Source organism: Delphinapterus leucas, chromosome 2 (assembly GCF_059928025.1).
Source record: "Delphinapterus leucas isolate spDelLeu-1000000601 "Yukka" chromosome 2, BTC_Dleu_Yukka2, whole genome shotgun sequence".
Lineage (NCBI taxonomy): Eukaryota > Metazoa > Chordata > Mammalia > Artiodactyla > Monodontidae > Delphinapterus > Delphinapterus leucas.
In genome coordinates, this window is record NC_143130.1 from 102506942 (window position 1) to 102524673 (window position 17732).

The 17732-nt window shown below is 34.9% G+C and overlaps 1 protein-coding gene across 3 annotated transcripts in view; it reads left to right on the forward strand.

The window, feature by feature from the left end:
- The window catches only part of DPH6 (diphthamine biosynthesis 6), a 297783-nt gene that overhangs the window by 94764 nt on the left and 185287 nt on the right, over window positions 1-17732 (forward strand). For all 3 annotated transcript variants that reach the window (XM_089907393.1, XM_089907392.1, XM_089907394.1), the window contains exons 4-5: window positions 12489-12562; window positions 17190-17308. In XM_089907393.1, coding sequence (XP_089763519.1) covers window positions 12489-12562; window positions 17190-17308 — 193 coding nt within the window. The remainder of the gene's footprint in view (window positions 1-12488; window positions 12563-17189; window positions 17309-17732) is intronic.

Consider the following 17732-nt stretch of genomic DNA (forward strand, 5'->3'; position numbering starts at 1 on the left):
ATTCTGATTTTCATGGTGGTGCCACCACTATGTTTTGTGAACTTGTAATACTAAACATTATGTATCCCTCCTTAATCCTACATTCTCTTCTAGCAATTGCACCATCTCTCTACAACAGATCTTTTTGGAATATTTATATATATTTATTTTCTTTTTCATTGCCCATTCTATTATGCTGCTTCAACTTAGTTCCCATCAACAGCAATGCATTAAAACTTCTCTTCTTAAGGTCAGTAACAACTAAATCCAGTGGACACGTTTTATTCTTTTTCACTCCCAATCTTTGGGAACTTGTAAACTTTTCTTCTTTGACCTTGTCTTCTGTGATATCCTCCCCTCCTAGTTTTCCTTCTGTTTTTCTGTCCTTAGCTTTCTTTCAAGACCCTTCTTTCTCTACCCAATTTATAATGTTATAGTTCCTCGTGGTTCATTTTTCACCCTCTTTTAGTCTACACTTCCTTGCCGTTTGACCCCACCTCTTCTTATGGCTTCAGTTACCACCCAATTATATCTTTTTTTTTGAGCTCCATACTCAACTGTCTACTGGACAACTCTCATTGAATGACCAAAGACACGTAAGGCTTAATGTCCAAAATAGTACTCATCATATTCCTCCCCAAATTTGTGTATTTCTTATAAAATTAACGTCATTGCTCTCCATCAAGTGACCAAGCCAAAAACTTGAGAGCATTCTGGATTTCTTTCTCAGCCACATGCCACCAAAATCTGTTGATCTTTTCTTGTATCACAAATCTGCCTTTTCCTTGTAATCATCATAACCACTGTCTTACTTTAGACCTTCATCGTTTCTTACTTAGCTATCTTTTGGGTTCCCTAAGTAGTTATTCTGCTTCTGTACACTTTTCTGATCAATATTCCTATGTAATCATTTAAAAATGCAAAGCCAATTGCACAACAGTGTTAATGTACTTAACATTCAGTGCTCAATTGGAAAGGTAATATTGTTAAAATGACCATACTACTCAAAGCAATTTATAGATTCAGTGCAATCCTATCAAAATTCCAGTGACATTTTTTATAGAAGTAATAAAAAAAACTCCTAAAATTTTTATGGAACCACAAAAAATCCCCAATAGCCAAAGCAATCTGGAGAAAGAACAAAGATGGAGGCAAACTATATTACAAAGCTCTAGTAATCAAAACAGTATGGTATTGACATAAAAATAGACACATGGATCAGTGGAACAGAATACAGAGCCCAGAAATAAACCCATGCATATATGGTCAATTAATTTTTGACAAAGGAGCCAAGAATATACAATGGGCAAAGAATAGTCTCTTCAATAAATGGTGATGGGAAAACCAGTTAGCCACATACAAAAGAGTGAAACTGGATCCCTGTCTCACACCATAGATAAAAATCAACTCAAAATGGGTTAAAGGCCTGAATGTAAGATCTGAAACTTTTAAATTACTAGATGAAAACATAGGGGATAAACTCCTAGACATTGGTCTTGGCAATGATTTTTTGGACTTGACACTAAAAGCAAAGGCAACAAAAGCAAAAATAAACAAGTGGGACTACATAAAACTAAAAAGCTCTGTACAGCCTCAGAAACCATCAAGAAAATAAAAAGGCATTCTATGAAATGGGAAAAAATATATGCAAACTGCATGTATGATAAGGGGTTAACATCCAAAATATACAAGGAATTCAGACAACTCAATAACCAAAAAAAAGAAAAGAAAAGAAAAGAAAAAAACCCAAGTAACCCAATTTAAAAAATGGGCAAAGGACCTGAATAGACATTTTTGCAAAGAAGACATATGAATGGTGAGTAGGTATGTGAAAAGGTACTCAAAATAACTAATTGTCAGAGAAATACAAACCAAAACCACTATGAAATATTACTTCACACCTGTTAGGATGTCTGTTATCAAAAAGACAAAAGATAACAAATGCTGGCAAGGATGTGGAGAATAGGGAAACCTTTTACAGTGTTGATGGAAATGTAAGTTGGACAGCCACTAGGAAAAACAGTATGGAGGTATCTCAAGAAATTAAATATATAACTACCATATGATCCAGCCATCCCACTTCTGGGCATATATCCAAAGGAAGTGAAATCATTATCTCTGAAAGATATCTGTACTCTCATGTTCATTGCAGCTTTATTCAGAATAACCAAGGTATGGAAACAACCTAAGTATTGTTGATAGATGAATGGATAAAGAAAGTATGATATATGTACATAATGGAATATTATTCAGCCTTTAAAAAGAAGGAAATCCTGACATTTTGCAACAACATGGATGAACTTGGAAGGCGTGCTAAATGCTAAATGAAATAAGCCAGATAAAGACAACAAGTACTGCATGGTATCACTTATAGGTGGAATCTAAAAAACAAAGGTTTTTTTAAGATGAACTCATAGAAACAGAGAGTGGAAAGGTGGCTGCCAAAGGGTGGGTGATGTGGGAAACAGGGACAGGTTGGCAAAAGGGTGCAAACTTTCAGTTATAATATGAATAAGGTCAGAGGATTTAATATATAACATGGTGGCTATAGTTGATAATACTGTATTGTAAAGTTGAAGTTTGCTTTGAGAGTAGGATTTAAATATTCTCACCAAAATGCAAAGAAAAAAGTTAAATATGTGAGGTGATAGATGTGTTAAGTCAGAATCCTTTCACAATAATATGGATCATCATGTTGAACATTTTAAGTATCTTACAATTTTACCTGTCAGTTATTCCTCAATAAAGCTGGAATAATTAAAAAACATGTAAAATATAATAATCCCCATTTATATAAGTTGCATTTTAAAAGTTATCTCTAATCAAAGGAAGTTTTCTTAAGAGCATAGAAAATGAGTTCAGAAAGCAGCTTTTAAACAGATTAAACACCTCCTACCAAACTTGTTTGTTTAGAAATGAATACTTCTTGATTCTTTATTCTTCCAACAAAGATGAACAATTTAATCCTTTATTTATTTATTTATGTTGTTGTTAGAGTTTCACAGAAGTCCTCAAAATGTTACCTTTTCTTATTAGCAAGATGAATATTCTTGGGAAACTAAAGGAAAAATAATAAATAATTGTAGTTCTAGACTTCTGTTCAGTTTCATTTCAGGTTGAATTTGGTCTAGGATGACCAGCAATCTTTAAGTCCATTGAGGTTGGAACACACCACACTCTCTGTAGCAAACGACTGATTTATTACAAACTAGGAGTGTCATACTGTTGCAACTCAGATGGAGACTCAAAAGTAAAAGAATACACATTCGTTTTAAAGTGGAAATAAATGACAAATGATTATGATTTTCTGCAGTTTCTTTGTCATTTAATTTCCAGCCTTAACAAATTTTTCCCTATTTAACTGAGAAAGTTCACAAAGGGAAACAGTAATGCTACAAATTAGTGACCTAATACTCTGTCATGAGCTCACTGTTTCATGGAAGAACTCCAGATGGTGATCGTTTCCCATTTTGGAAATATTTTATATTGATGATGCTAAGAAAAACAATAACAAGTCAAACAAAAATTTTAGTCAGACGCCTGAATATATCCCTTGGAAATTCTCAGTGTTACTTTCAGAATTATTTCATATAAAAGAATATTCATTTCTGTGGTTAGTTTTACTAACCTGGACTGGTCTAATTCTACTAAAGTGAAGAATTAGAAGTTTAAGGAAAAATCATCTAGTGCTTTACTGGCCACATAAATTTCTTGTTTAGTTATCCAGTCCCCAGAATATCATTGACATTCACAAATGTTTCTTATTTAATAATGTCATGCTGCCATAAGTCCAAGTATCGCCACTCAGAGCTATAATGCAAGTGTGCTTCTTTAATGAATGGTTCATATTAAAAATGTTAGAATGCCTTTCAGATGAAAAACATTTGAATTCAGCAGTTCATTTTTTTCTCAACAGGCAGGAACTCATTAACAGAATAATACTGGTAACTGAGGCATTTTTCAAAGAAAATAATATCCCCAATAAATGCAAGCTGCATATCTTCTCATCTTTGGAATAAGTAGGCCTAGTTTTCATCTGTAAAAAGGGACAGATTGTTTTCATCACGTTGCACATTTTAAACATCTTACAATTTTATTTGTCAATTATACTCAATAGAGCTGGAATTGTTTAAAAAACATAAAAAATAATAATCCTCATTTATATAAGTTGCAATTTAAAAGTTGTTTAAAAAGTTTATGTTGTTGGCTTTGTGAATCAACTTTTCATTATGAAAATAAGTGAATATTGAGTGAATAAATCTAATTTGGGTCTAAATTTCTACCTTTAAAACTTGTAATTATCGCTATTACCATATGACTGAATGTCTTCATCATCCCAATCTCTATATTGGGTGCCCTTTAACTGTTATATGGTAGAGTTTTGTGTGAGGACACATCAAGTACATTTCAGAGTGGAAGCCTGTTTCTATCCTTGTGTTCCTGATACCTTAGGGTATTGATTTTAAGAGAAGTCAATAAGATTTAGTAGTTAATAAGGCTTTAGGACTAGGTTATAAACTTATATGGGCAGGTCCTCATAATTTGATGCAGCTCCCTGCCTGGTGCAAAGGCTTGGACTTCTAGGGCCAGGCCTGGGCTGGGCTCACAGGAGCTTCGTGGAGCCCTCAGGGCAGCTGTCCACCCAGCAGAGGACCCTGGCTTTCTGAGGATCTAGGCCCAGGCCAAAAGCAGTGAGCATCCCAGGAGCCACAGAAGAAAGGTGCCAGGCTGGCACAGGACCCGCCCCGCGGCCTTGACAGATAGACATGGTCATATTTTTTTGATGATTATTGATTGCTGTTTTCTATGGAAGATGGAACCACACAATCGGGTACCAAATGGAGATAAACGATTAGTGTTATGTAGATTGGTTAGCTGATAAATTGTATGTATTTCTTTTTAGATCCAGATTTATTTCTTTGAAGAAAAAATACTTGGTGGATTTTGTACGTAAATGCAATATGAAGGAGGGTAGAGGAAGACAGTAGAAGGAGCTGTTATCTATTTTCTTATGGTCAAGAAGGACAAAGAATCAGCATTTTTGACTGTTGAGTATTTGCAGTATAATTTTTTTTTAAGAAGTATTTTCTAATATCATTCCCCCAGCAAGAATTCTTTCCTTTGTGGTCCATTATGCTCTATATGGACTCATGTCACTTATTTTACTTAATTTCTTAATGTGTCCATTCTGCCACATCCCTCACCACTAGATTTTAACTTCTTAAGGTTAGCAACTGTGCTGTTTTCAAATGTGTTTCATCCTTCCTAGTATAGGACCTGTCACAATAGGCCTTTATAAATCACTGTATAATAAATACATGAATAATTTTGTCTGCTAGCTTACCAGCACATAGGATAAGAGATGAGTATGTGCAATGCATATGTGGATTTTAATAACTTTCCCCCTAATTGAAAAGTAGTACACATGTTGTAAAAATATTTGAGGAAGTATAAAGTTGGAAATGAAATAGGAAAAATGAATTACTATTCAGAAGTAAGCATTATACAATTTGGTCTATTTCTGGTCTCCAGAAGTTAAAATGTATTCTGAGAAGCATGGTTGATCATCTGTATTCAGACCTTGGATTCTTAAATAGAGTGTTGATATATTGATATATTTGCTCTTTCTGAATAAATCCTTGGTATAACTGCCCTTTTGCACACAAGTAGGTGTAGAAATAGTAATAATGAAGTTGTGTTTTGTACCAGTTTATGAGTATGTGTCTGTTTTTGCAAGTGAACTCTCTATTGTTATGATTGGTGAGGTAGGTCAGTAGCTGCCTGGACTAGCTCCCCAGCAGTCTTGCAGGTGTGTTTCACATTGACAGAATTGGGAAAAAAGAGTGATCTAAGCAACAAATAAACTTGTGATGTCTGCTTAGCTTATCTGATCATTGTATTTACAACTATTACATAGCATTTACATTGTATTAGGTATTTTCAGTAATCTAGAGGAGATTTAAAGTATGTGAGAGAATGTGCATATGTTATGTGCAAATACTACACCATTTTATGTAAAAGGCTTGAGCATCCTTGGATTCTGGCATCCACAGTGGGATCCTGGAACCAATCCCTGTGGGTACCAAGGGACAACTGTACTCTGATGCTCAAGAGAGAATAGAGAAAGATGGGGGTGCTGTCAGCATGTTGGAGAACTTGAAGCCACAGGAGCAAACAGGAACCTCAAGAAGCAGGACATAGAGTGAGAAGAGGGCTCAGTATATGACCCTGAGGGTTCAGTGACTTGTAAGAAGAGAGGGGAAGAGAAGGAAAATTCGGTAAAGATGTTGAGAAAGAGTGGCCGTGATAATGAGGCACAACAATGGTGTGTGCACAGAAACCGAATTTTGATGAAAAAGTAAGATAAAGTAACAATATTACCAAGTTCCTATTATATACCAAGATTTGTGCTAGGGGCTTTGTATATATTATCTCAGTTATTCCTTATAACAACCCAAAATATTATTAACCTTATTTAATATGTGAGAACACAGACATTAACCTATTCAGGTTGTCATAGCTGGTAAGTAGAATAACCAGCCTTTAAGGCCTGTCTGCCAACCATACTTGTGTTCTTTCTTGTATACATAGTACCAAATTCTGTAGAAAGTTCAACAGAACCACTGTATTTTACAATGTTTTACAATTAGGAAATTGGTTATGACCACTGAGGGGAAAGTTGTCGATGTTTAATGAAAGCAAGAACACAACACTTGACACATATTATTGCCAAATTCTTCAAAGAATAAATTTCAGACCCTCAGTAAAATAAATATGGTTAATCAATTAATGAGTATCTATTGCTAAATTCAACACAATTCAGAGAATTTGGAGAGTTGAACACGTATTAAATTATATTCCTGTCATAAAGTAGTTAAAAATAAAGAAGGCAAAAATAAAAATAAAAATTAGTAATGTCAGTAATAGAGAAGTTAGAGACAAGGGCCTGGGCCCTAAATAGTCTGGCACATTACTAAGCCACAGGGACTCCCAGACACAAGTGGAAACTGTTTAGCTGAGGCCATTATCACTATCGATGATGGATGTGTAAGTTCAACTCAGGAAATAATAAAATCAACAGTAGCATCACTGAGTACCAGAAACAGCAGCACATAATGTCATTAATCATTTATATTCGTTACTACCCTCAACCCTGCTCCAAGGTAGATAAACATTATAAGGGTTGCTGAGAAATTTTAACAAAATTCTGTGCACACACCATTACTCTATCCCGGTGGTGTCTCTTATTATCCTGGCCACTCTTTCTCAGTGCCTTCACTGAATTTTCCTTCTCCTTCTTTTCTTACAAGTCACTGCACCCTCAGGGTCACACATTGAGCCCTCTTCTCACCCTATGTCCTGCTTCTTGAGGTTCTTGTTTGCTCCTGTGGCTTCAAGTTCTCTTACATGCTGACAGCACCCCCATCTTCCTCTATACTCTCTTGAGCACCAGAGTATAGCCATCCCTCGGTATCCACAGGGGACTGGTTCCAGGACCCCATTGTGGATACCAAAATCTGAGGATGCCCAAGTCTCATATAAAATGGCACAGTACTTGCGTATAACCTATGCACATTCTACCATACTTTAAATCCTTTCTAGATTACTTATAATACCTAATACAATGTAAGTGCTCTATAAATAGTTGCCAGTGTGCGACAAATTCAAGTTTTGCTTTTTGAAACTTTCTAGAAAACTTTAAAAAAAATATTTTTGATCCACTGTTGGTTGAATCCATGAATGCAGAACCCATGGATATGGAGGGATGACTGTACTCAATATACCTAATGGTCTTATCTACTTTGGATACCTAGCAAACAAATTGAACACAACACGTACATTGCTAAATAAACTCAGTATTTTCTTTTAAGACCTATATTTCCTTTCTCAGTTAATAGTCACTTAAATTACAGTCATTGGCCCCATGCTTCATGTGTGCTTCTTGTCACTGTTCACAAGTCCTACTAATTTTGTCTCTAAATCATTTTTGGAGTTTGTCCTCTTATCTCCATTCTTCAGTTCTTTCAGATTAGGCTCCTTCTTCTATTTCTCTACTCTGTAGTCAGTCCTTCACACTGTCGCCACGTTTATCTTTTTATTTATAAATATCATATCTCACTTGTTAAATTCTTTAGTGACTCAAGAAAAGTGAAAACATATATTAACACAAAGCCATAAAGTAACATTCATAGCTTTATTCATAAGAACCTTAAACTCAAATATCCGTCAACAAGTGAATGGATAAACAAACATGGCATATCCATACAATGGATTAAAATGGAATCGAAGGAATGAACTATGGGTACACATACAACATGGATGAACCTCAAAATCACACTGAGTGAAAGAAGCTAGAAACAAAGAATACGTATTGTAGGATGCTATTTATATAACATTACAGAAAATGTAAACTAATGTATACTGACAGAAAACAGATCAGTAATTGTATAAAGCCAGGCGTAACGGGGAAGGGTTGGGCTGCAAAGAGGCACAAGGTACCTTTTGGGAGTAATCAGTAATCTTGATTGTGGTGGCAGGTTCACTGGTGTGTGGGTTTGTCAAAACTCATTGAATTGTGCACTTTAAATAGATGCAGTTTATTGTATGTGAATTGTACCGCAGGAGTTGGTCAGAAAAAATTTTCTACAGGGAAGGGTTCTCTGTTACCTTCAGGATGCAAGCCACATTTCTGACCAATCTGATCCCAATTTGCTTTTCCATCCTTTTTTCCTTCCACTTCTTGATGTGTGCTTTCAGCTCCAGCTACCCCACACTGCTGACTGCCTCCTAATATGCCAAATGCTTTATTTTGTTGCCTTGGTTCATATTCTTCACTCTGTCTGAATTGTTCCCTACTACCTTTCTTTCCTTTCTCAATAAAATCAAATATATCCTTGATGAGTAGGCCCTGAAGTCTACTTCTGTGAAACCTTCCCCAACTTTTTGCTTTCATATCACTTTCTTTATTACTTAGTTTTGGTGCCTTAATCTCCCAACAGTAGAGCTAATCTTATTTATTAAACTGGTACATAGTATGGACATATAAAACATTTTTGGTTACATGTTTTAATATTAGGTGAACCATTAAAGAATGATGACATGACAATTAGCATTATTGTTAGAAGAGGTTACGTGGCTGGTTAAGCTTGGGAATATTACTTTGGTGAGTACTGTGGTATAGCTCTGCAGACTAGAGACTTGATTTTGACAATGTACCAAGAAGTTATCAGTCTCTTTAGTATAGACGAATACAGACCAAATTCATTTAAGACTAATGTATAGGCTTGAATGCCAATTTGTTGATTTATAATGTAGACCATTTTTGTTAAGTGGATGAGAATGCTTGTTTTTATGGATTAGCATAATCTTTCTGGGTTTGACAGTAACAAGGCAACCTAAGGTTGCTTAGTGGGCATGGGATTGATCATGGGAAGTTGGTTCGAATCTGGTCAAATTTCTGGGTCTCAGATTCTATATTAACTGTTTTCTGCAGCACATTTATTTATTTATTTGTTTGTTTTAAAATATTTATTTATTTGTTTTGGCTGCACAGGGTCTTAGTTGTGGCACACGGGATCTTCACTGTGGCATGCCTGTGGGATCTAGTTCCCTAACTAAGGATTGAACCTGGGCACCCTGCTTGGGAGCGTGGAGTCTTACCCATTGGACCACCAAGGAAGTCCCTGCAGCACATTTATTTTTATTTCAGTTATGTCACAGGGTGATTTATTTGGCTATGTCTTTATGCTGCCTCGGTATAACACCTTTTATTCTGGTAGTCTGGTAGCTCAGGTGGAACCTGAGCTTAGCTTTGTATTTTCTGCAGAGTAGATTCACTGTGTGATAGATTTTTATCTTTTATAGGTCTCACTTCAAAATTAGTAGTATGTTCTGAATGATTAAGGATTCAACAGAAGTCTTACTTATCCTTGGATTATTCAGGGCTCACTAGGTTGGAAACATTTGTGACTGGACTGTAGAGTCGGTTGTCAAGGGTTATGTATTAGTCAGGGTTCTCCAGAGAAACGGGACCAATAGGATATATAAAGATATATAGAAAGAGATTTATTTTGAGGGATTAACTTATCTGATTATGGAAGCTAAGAAGTCCCACGCTCTCCATTTGCAGTCTGGACACCTAAAAAGCTGGTAGTATATAGTTCCAGTCTAAACCCAAAAGCCTGAGAATAAGGGGGCCAGTGTTGTAAATTCCACTCTGAGTCCAAAGGCCCAAGAACCAGGAACACTGTTGTCTGAGGACAGAAGAAAATGGATGTCCCAGCTCAAGCAGAGAGTAAATGTGCCCCTCCTCTACCTTTTTGTTCTATTCAGGTCCTCAACAGGTTGGATGATGCTCACCTGCGTTGGTTAGGGCAATCTTTTTTGCCCAGTCTACGAATTCAAATCGTAATCTCTTCCAGAAGCTTCCTCAGAGAAATAATGTTTTACCAGCAATTATTTTACCAACATAAAATTAACTATCATGGGTTAGTAAGCTAGTTAAAAAGTGATAATGAGCAAGAGATTAAAGCCCAGGAATGAAGGGCTTTGTTGGTCAAGTTAGGCCTTTATCTAGTTGTAGTGGTGGTGGTGGTCAGTAGTAGTAATAGTAGAAGTAGTAACAGAAGTAGTTATAAAAGTAGTATTATTGATAACAAAGGTTATGATAATGACAGAAGAAAATATTTACTGAGTGCTCACTAGATGCTAGTCACTGTTACTTATCTGTATTACTCAATGTTCACAATGCATGTAGACTAAGAAGAATTAAATAATTATTTTAGGGTTGTAGTGAACATTAAATGAGAATTATAGAACATTAACACATTTTAAGTGGAGAGTAAATGCCAATTATTATTTTAACAGTGGCTTGACTTAGTTTAGAAAGAAAAACACCAATGACTTGTGTTTGTTTTCATGATCTATAGAGAAACACACACACACACACACACACACACACATACTATTCAGTACCTTATATTTTCTTTTGGCAGTTAAACAATATATGGTAAAAGAATATAACTAAAATTTTGATTTTTGATAACATTATTCACTACTCTATGATCCTATGCCATATGTGCATTTAATGAGGATCACTATGCCACGCTTTTTTCTAGTAATACAATGACTTTTATGAAAAGAAAATGGCTAGGAAGGTTAGAGAAAGGTTACAAGCAAATGTTCTCACAAAGTTGCTGAAATAGGAAAGCAAAGGAAATAGCTCTTTTCCTGGAATCCTTATCTAATAGAAAGAATCATTTTATTTTGGGGAGGTTTGGGAAGATGTTTCTCTATCATTTTAGAGGGGAAATTTTAAATTGGCTTTATCTTCAAAGACATGAGAGATTCCTGTTGTGCATTTTTGTTTATTTATTATGGCATCATTTTAGGACATTTCGGGGTTATTTTAGAATGTCTCCAAGTATTACATTTATTTTTATGTGAAACACTATTGTTCTTTTTTGTAGGTTTCCAAGCTTGGAAAGACCAGTGTTAATAATGAAGTCATCTCTCTGAAGTAGTTTTCTTCTGTACTCCATAGGCTAGGATGACTTTTCTTTTATGCCTATTCAGAGAATTTCTATTCAGTTTGTTATTAGTAATCACCCCCAGTCACTTTCTTCATATCTGTTTTCTAGATAACATTTCCCTAGTTTATACCTGTGTTGTGTGTGATTCTTCCTTAAGGGTATTATTTTATACTTCTTTACATTAAATCTCATCTTAGACCTGTCCTTTCAAATCCCCAAGTTGTCCATATCCATCCAGGTACTTGATTGATTTTCTTTTCTTTTTAATCCATCCTAGCTTTGTATCATCTTTAAACTTGATCATATTTGAATTTACATTCTCCTCCATGTCATTAATGGCTATGTTGGATAGACTAGTCCTCATCCCTGGGGGACTCTGCTGGATATACTGCTAGATGTTCTCAGCTCTACTGATAATAATTCATTGCTTCCTTCTCATCCTAGATTTCTTTATCCACTATTCTGTACTGTTATACAGGCAATGCCTCTATCATCTCTGCTTCCTGGATGCTCCTATGTCAATCATTTTAAGATATGGATTAAAATCATTGTATTCCTTTGTCTACTTATACCGTTGCTTAATTTTTTTTTAAAAAAGTTACTCAACCTGGGAATACATTGTCCCTAAATAGAAATTTCTTGGAAATTTCTGTCAAACATCAGTGAATCTTTAAAAATATATCAAGTGAGAAAACATTTTGGAAGTGCTGCCATTATCTTCTCCATGGAAAATGGTCTCCAGTTATTTGGATTTTAGGTAAAAAGAATAATTATTTCCCCCCAGAGCTGAGAGGGTGACTTAAATATATATTTTTTTAATATACTTTCTTTTTCTCTGAATGTGGATTGCATTTCCAGTAAGTTATTCTGTTTCAAGGTGGTCTTCTAAGTGAAACACGTTTCATTTATAATTTTTAAAAAATGATACAGAGCCACATGTTATTTATTTTTTAATCATATTTTTTTCTTTATTTTCAGGAAAAAGAAGAAGTAGAGGGAATATCAGTAGGTGCTATACTCTCTGACTATCAGCATGTTCGAGTAGAAAATGTGTAAGAAAACGTTAATTTGTCCTATATTTTTAAAGTTTATGTATTTTAAGAATGTGAATAAATAAAAAGTCAATATGGGATTGACATATATACACTAATATGTATAAAATAGATAAATAATGAGAACCTGCTGTATAGCCCAGGGAATTCCATTTTGCTGTACAGTAGAAACTAATACAACATTGTAAAACAACTATACCCCAATAATAAATAAATAGATAATTGTATCCAAATAATAAATAGATAACGGTATTCTACATGCCCCATGAAACTAAATGTATTGCCCCAAATAACAAAAGTTGCACTTTAACTTTTTTCTATCCTTATATCAACACATGAGAAAACTTACTTACTTACCATAAGGAAAAATAAATTATTTATAATAAAAAATTGAAACAAAGATTTTTTTTGAAGTCAAAGTATTATTTTCAATTTTTCCTTATTTGAATTAGTACACCCTTTTAATATCTTATCATTTGTAATAAAAGTGCAGTAATATTTTTTTTAAAATGTATTAAGAAATCTCTTCTTTGGTCCTTAGAATTCAGCTCTTGACTAAAAATATTCATGAGATTGAAATACTTCTATAAAAAGCCATTCAACTTTAAAGTAATTTTTAGATTGTTGCTCCTCCCATCTCCCCCACCTCCCAAGCAATGTAGTACTAGTAAAACATTGTCTGTACAGGTACCAAAATAGTCAACTCCTTTGATCTACTCAAAAAACATAAGGTCAGATGAAAATAATGATTATAAGGGCTCCCCTGGTGGCACAGTGTTTGAGAATCTGCCTGCTAATGCAGGGGACACGGGTTCGAGCCCTGGTCTGGGAGGATCCCACATGCCGCGGAGCAGCTAGGCCCGTGAGCCACAACTACTGAGCCTGCGCGTCTGGAGCCTGTGCTCCGCAACAAGAGAGGCCGCGATAGTGAGAGGCCCGCGCACCGTGATGAAGAGTGGCCCCCGCTTGCCACAACTAGAGAAAGCCCTCGCACAGAAACGAAGACCCAACACAGCAAAAATAAATAAATTAATTAATAAACTCCTACCCCCAACATCTTTAAAAAATAATAATAATAATGATTATTAAACGTTGGCTTGGCAAAACACCCACAAATGAATTTAATTTTCATTTTTAATTTATTCGGATAAATAAAATATTGTATAGAGACTTTACATGTCATTATATTATCAAAACAGAAAATAAGGACTTCACTATTAATCCTGAGCACATTCGACGTAGAAATAAATGATTTTGCCATTTAAAAGGGTAAATGAAAATAACATAAGGGCTGTATTTATGTAATTGTTTCATGTTCTTGACAAAGAAACATTCATATTGACTATCTCATTAAAAACTTTCATATTAATAGACTTGAAAACTTGTTTTATTTTTTATTTTATTTATTTTCTCTCTAATTCCACAATGAATTTAAGGCAGTTAAATGTATAGAATTTTAAAAGTAAATGAAGGGAAAGCAGGGCAAAGAATAAATAAACAAAAAGAAGTATGATGATCTCATATTTGGGGGACTATCAGAATCTCTGGAGAATGGAGAGTGGAGGTGGAAGTAGGGGAGGAGGTCAAACGTGTATTTGGAAAAAGTTTTCCTTACATTCTGTCTGCCTACATTTGAGAACAGCTGATTTATAGATGGAGATGGATTGCATATCCCTTAGCCATATGTTAAAAATAATATTATTCTCATCAAGTTTTAAGTCATGTTCTCTGAGAATTATTTTGTTTAAAAATCTTTGTTTTTGAATAAGTTCAAACCTACATGGTTCACTGGGTAGCCAAGCTGCAAATAGGGCTGACATCTATTTATGAAAGCTTTAAGGAGCTGAATGAAAATGTGCTCCTGAGGTGAAGCTGCCTTATAGCAATATCTAAATGGGAGAAGGGCCCATTGATTACTCATAGGTAGAGGCAAGCTATTTCTCAAAATGCAGTCTCAGGTGCACTTCAACACATGGTTTAAGATGCCCAGATTATATACCATAAAGCACATCTGTAATAATCCTTGAAAATTGTAAAGCAGTGTTATTGGGAGCCTGTTGGTCTACAAACTCAGTTTTGAATTAGCTGATCTTCAATTTGTAGTTAGTGTTGCATCATTATATTTTCAAGGTATGAAGCACCTAATAGATGTCACAAGCTCAAATACAACAGTGATTTACAGAGGAAGCTTATTTCAGCCATGATTTTTTTTTTTTTTTTTTGCGGTACGCGGGCCTCTCACTGTTGTGGCCTCTCCCGCTGCGGAGCACAGGCTCCGGACATGCAGGCTCAGCGGCCATGGCTCACGGGCCTAGCCGCTCCACGGCATGTGGGATCTTCCCGGACTGGGGCACGAACCCGTGTCCCCTGCATCGGCAGGCGGATTTTCAACCACTGCGCCACCAGGGAAGCCCCAGCCATGATATTTTAAACTGTTAAAGAATTTAAATAGGTAAAGAAGTATGACTTAAGTCTAAAAACAGCCAAAAGATCAGGGATACCGAAGAAACAATCAAGAATTTTGCAATAAGGCCTGGAAGGAATAAAATTTTTTTCAAAACAAACAAAAAAAAACCTTTTAGCTGAAAAAGGTGGAGAGAAGTTTGATTAGTAGGCATTAAAGATTGGTGATAGGACAGCAAAAACTGTAATGCTTGTGTTACATGGAGAGTTACAGTTTTATTATTTTTGTATTTATTAACTGCCTCCACATTGCTTTAGATGCTCAGGACATTTTACAAAGGTAAATTATATACTGATAAAAGTCTCTACATTCAGGAAGATTTTGATTTCTTTGAAGGTCAGGGTATATGTGCATGAAAAAAAGAGTGATATTTCTAAGACCATATATGAGTAAATGACTAAACGTGTGGTACATTTAATAGGTACTGGGATTATCTGAGAAAGAGTTCAGTGTGTGCTGGAGTAGTCAGCCAGGAAACCTTACTGACACTAGGGATGATGGGGTTTAGAGATACGTTTTTTTAATTTGAAATCTGATCTCAGCCACTTACTCTGTGACTTGAGCAAGGCACTTGGCTGTGACTACCATTTACTGAAGACCTATTTTATCCAGGTATTGTACTACATTTTTTATCTACATTACTTTTAATTGATTAATCAATTTATCTACATTAATTTTAATCAGTGGGTCCTCCCTGAGAAAGTGACATTTAAGCAAAGGCATAAAGCAAGTGAGGAAGGTAGGGAACATGGCAAGTGTGTTAGGCAAGAGTGAGCAGGCCAGGGGTGGCAGGTTGGAGTGAGAGGAGAGTAGTGGGAGATGAGGTATGAGAGCCAACCAGGGTGAGATCCATGTAGGTCTAATTTACTAGGAGTAATGGAGAGAGTTCTGAGCAGAGAAATCCCACGATCCGTTTATGTTTTAAAAGGGTCACACTGGCTACTATATTGAAAACTGATTTTAAAAGGGCAAGAATGGAAATGGGAAGAAGTTAGGAGAGATACTGGTGGCTCAGACCAGCATGTTAGCAGTGGTATTGGTGAGGAGTGGTCATATTCTGCATTGTGGTAGATTGGATGTGGAATGTGAAGAAAAGAGGAATAATGAATGACTTCAGTTTCTAATATTTTACTCTTCTCAGGAACTTTGGAAGGAAATATTTTTGTCCATATGTATGAACTGGGAAACTAAAGGCCTGGAGCTTAGCTCTGACTTTTCAAAGTCATGCAGCTAGTGAGTGTAGAAGGAGGTTTCAAACTCAGATTTGTCTGGAATCCAAAATCTGCATTCTTTCTACAGCAACATAATGTAAAATATGTAGTACAATACCTGCAGCATACTAGGTATTCAATGAATGTACTTTTGTTCTTACTATTTCTTTTCACTGAGTCGAATTCTTTTTTTTTTTTTTGCTGTCATTATGATTATGCTTTTTCTTAATTCTTTTTGTTTGTATTAACATATCTTTATTTTACCTTCTCTTTTTTTATTGAAGTATAGTTGATTTACAATATTATGTTAGTTTCAGGTGTACAGCAAAGTGATTCAGGTATATATTTTTTTCAGATTCTTTTCTATTATAGGTTATTACAAGATATTGAATATAGTTCCCTGTGCTATACAGTAAACCCTTGTTTATCTATTTTATGTATAGTAATTTTTATCTGTTAACTCCCATACTTCTAATTTATCCCTCCCCCTCTCAGAGTCAAATTCTTAAAAAAAAATTTCAGAGTTATTAGATAAGAATAATTCATATAACCATAGGTATTATAAATGTAATCAATATATAATTATTTTATTAGGATAAATGTATTTGCCTGTGCTTCACAATTTTGATACCTAAGAAAGTTCTAAAACAAGAATAAACATCCATTAGCATTTGCAAGCTTTTTTGCATAGATTTCTAAACTTAGAGTCTTACTAAAATTAATGTTTCTAATCTGCCTGGAGATTTCATTTTTATCTCTTTATGCATAGCCCATGGAAATTAAATATATTTATGTTGTATATATAAACTTCATTATGCAAAACGTGTTTTTAGAAGTATTTTATATGCTAAAATCCTTGAGAGAAACAGTATGTTTAAAATCAAAGTAATTGCTATGGATCCAAGTATAGAACATTAAGATATCATCTGATTTTTAAAAAATTATGTTATAGGTGTAAAAGGCTTAATCTCCAGCCTTTAGCTTACCTTTGGCAAAGAAACCAGGAAGATTTGCTCCGAGAGATGATATCATCTAACGTTCAAGCAATCATCATCAAAGTAGCAGCTCTAGGTATGTAACCAGAATTCCAAGGGAGCTGTCTGTTACCACACAGATAATCTGAGTTCACTAATAAGCAATTACAAGTAAAAAGGAAGAATGACTTAGAATATAAAAATGTGGAGTCACAAGCTGAAGAAATTGAGTAAGGGGAAGTTCTAAAATGGGCTTTTGATTATTAACCAAAGTGATTAATAGTGAGCCTCTTTTTTTTTTAGTATATAACTACCTCTAAAACTGGTATTATATTGTGGTCCTTCAATTTAAGTTCTTTTTATAAGATATGGAATTCATATTCATAGGAAACAGAAAATATAGTTTGATTTTTTTTGAAGCTTTTTAAAATCTGTATTTGGTACAACACATGATATTTTCCTTGTATTTTTTTTTAACGTACTTTGAATAATGCTGAAATAGAAGGGTTGTCTTTGTTTGT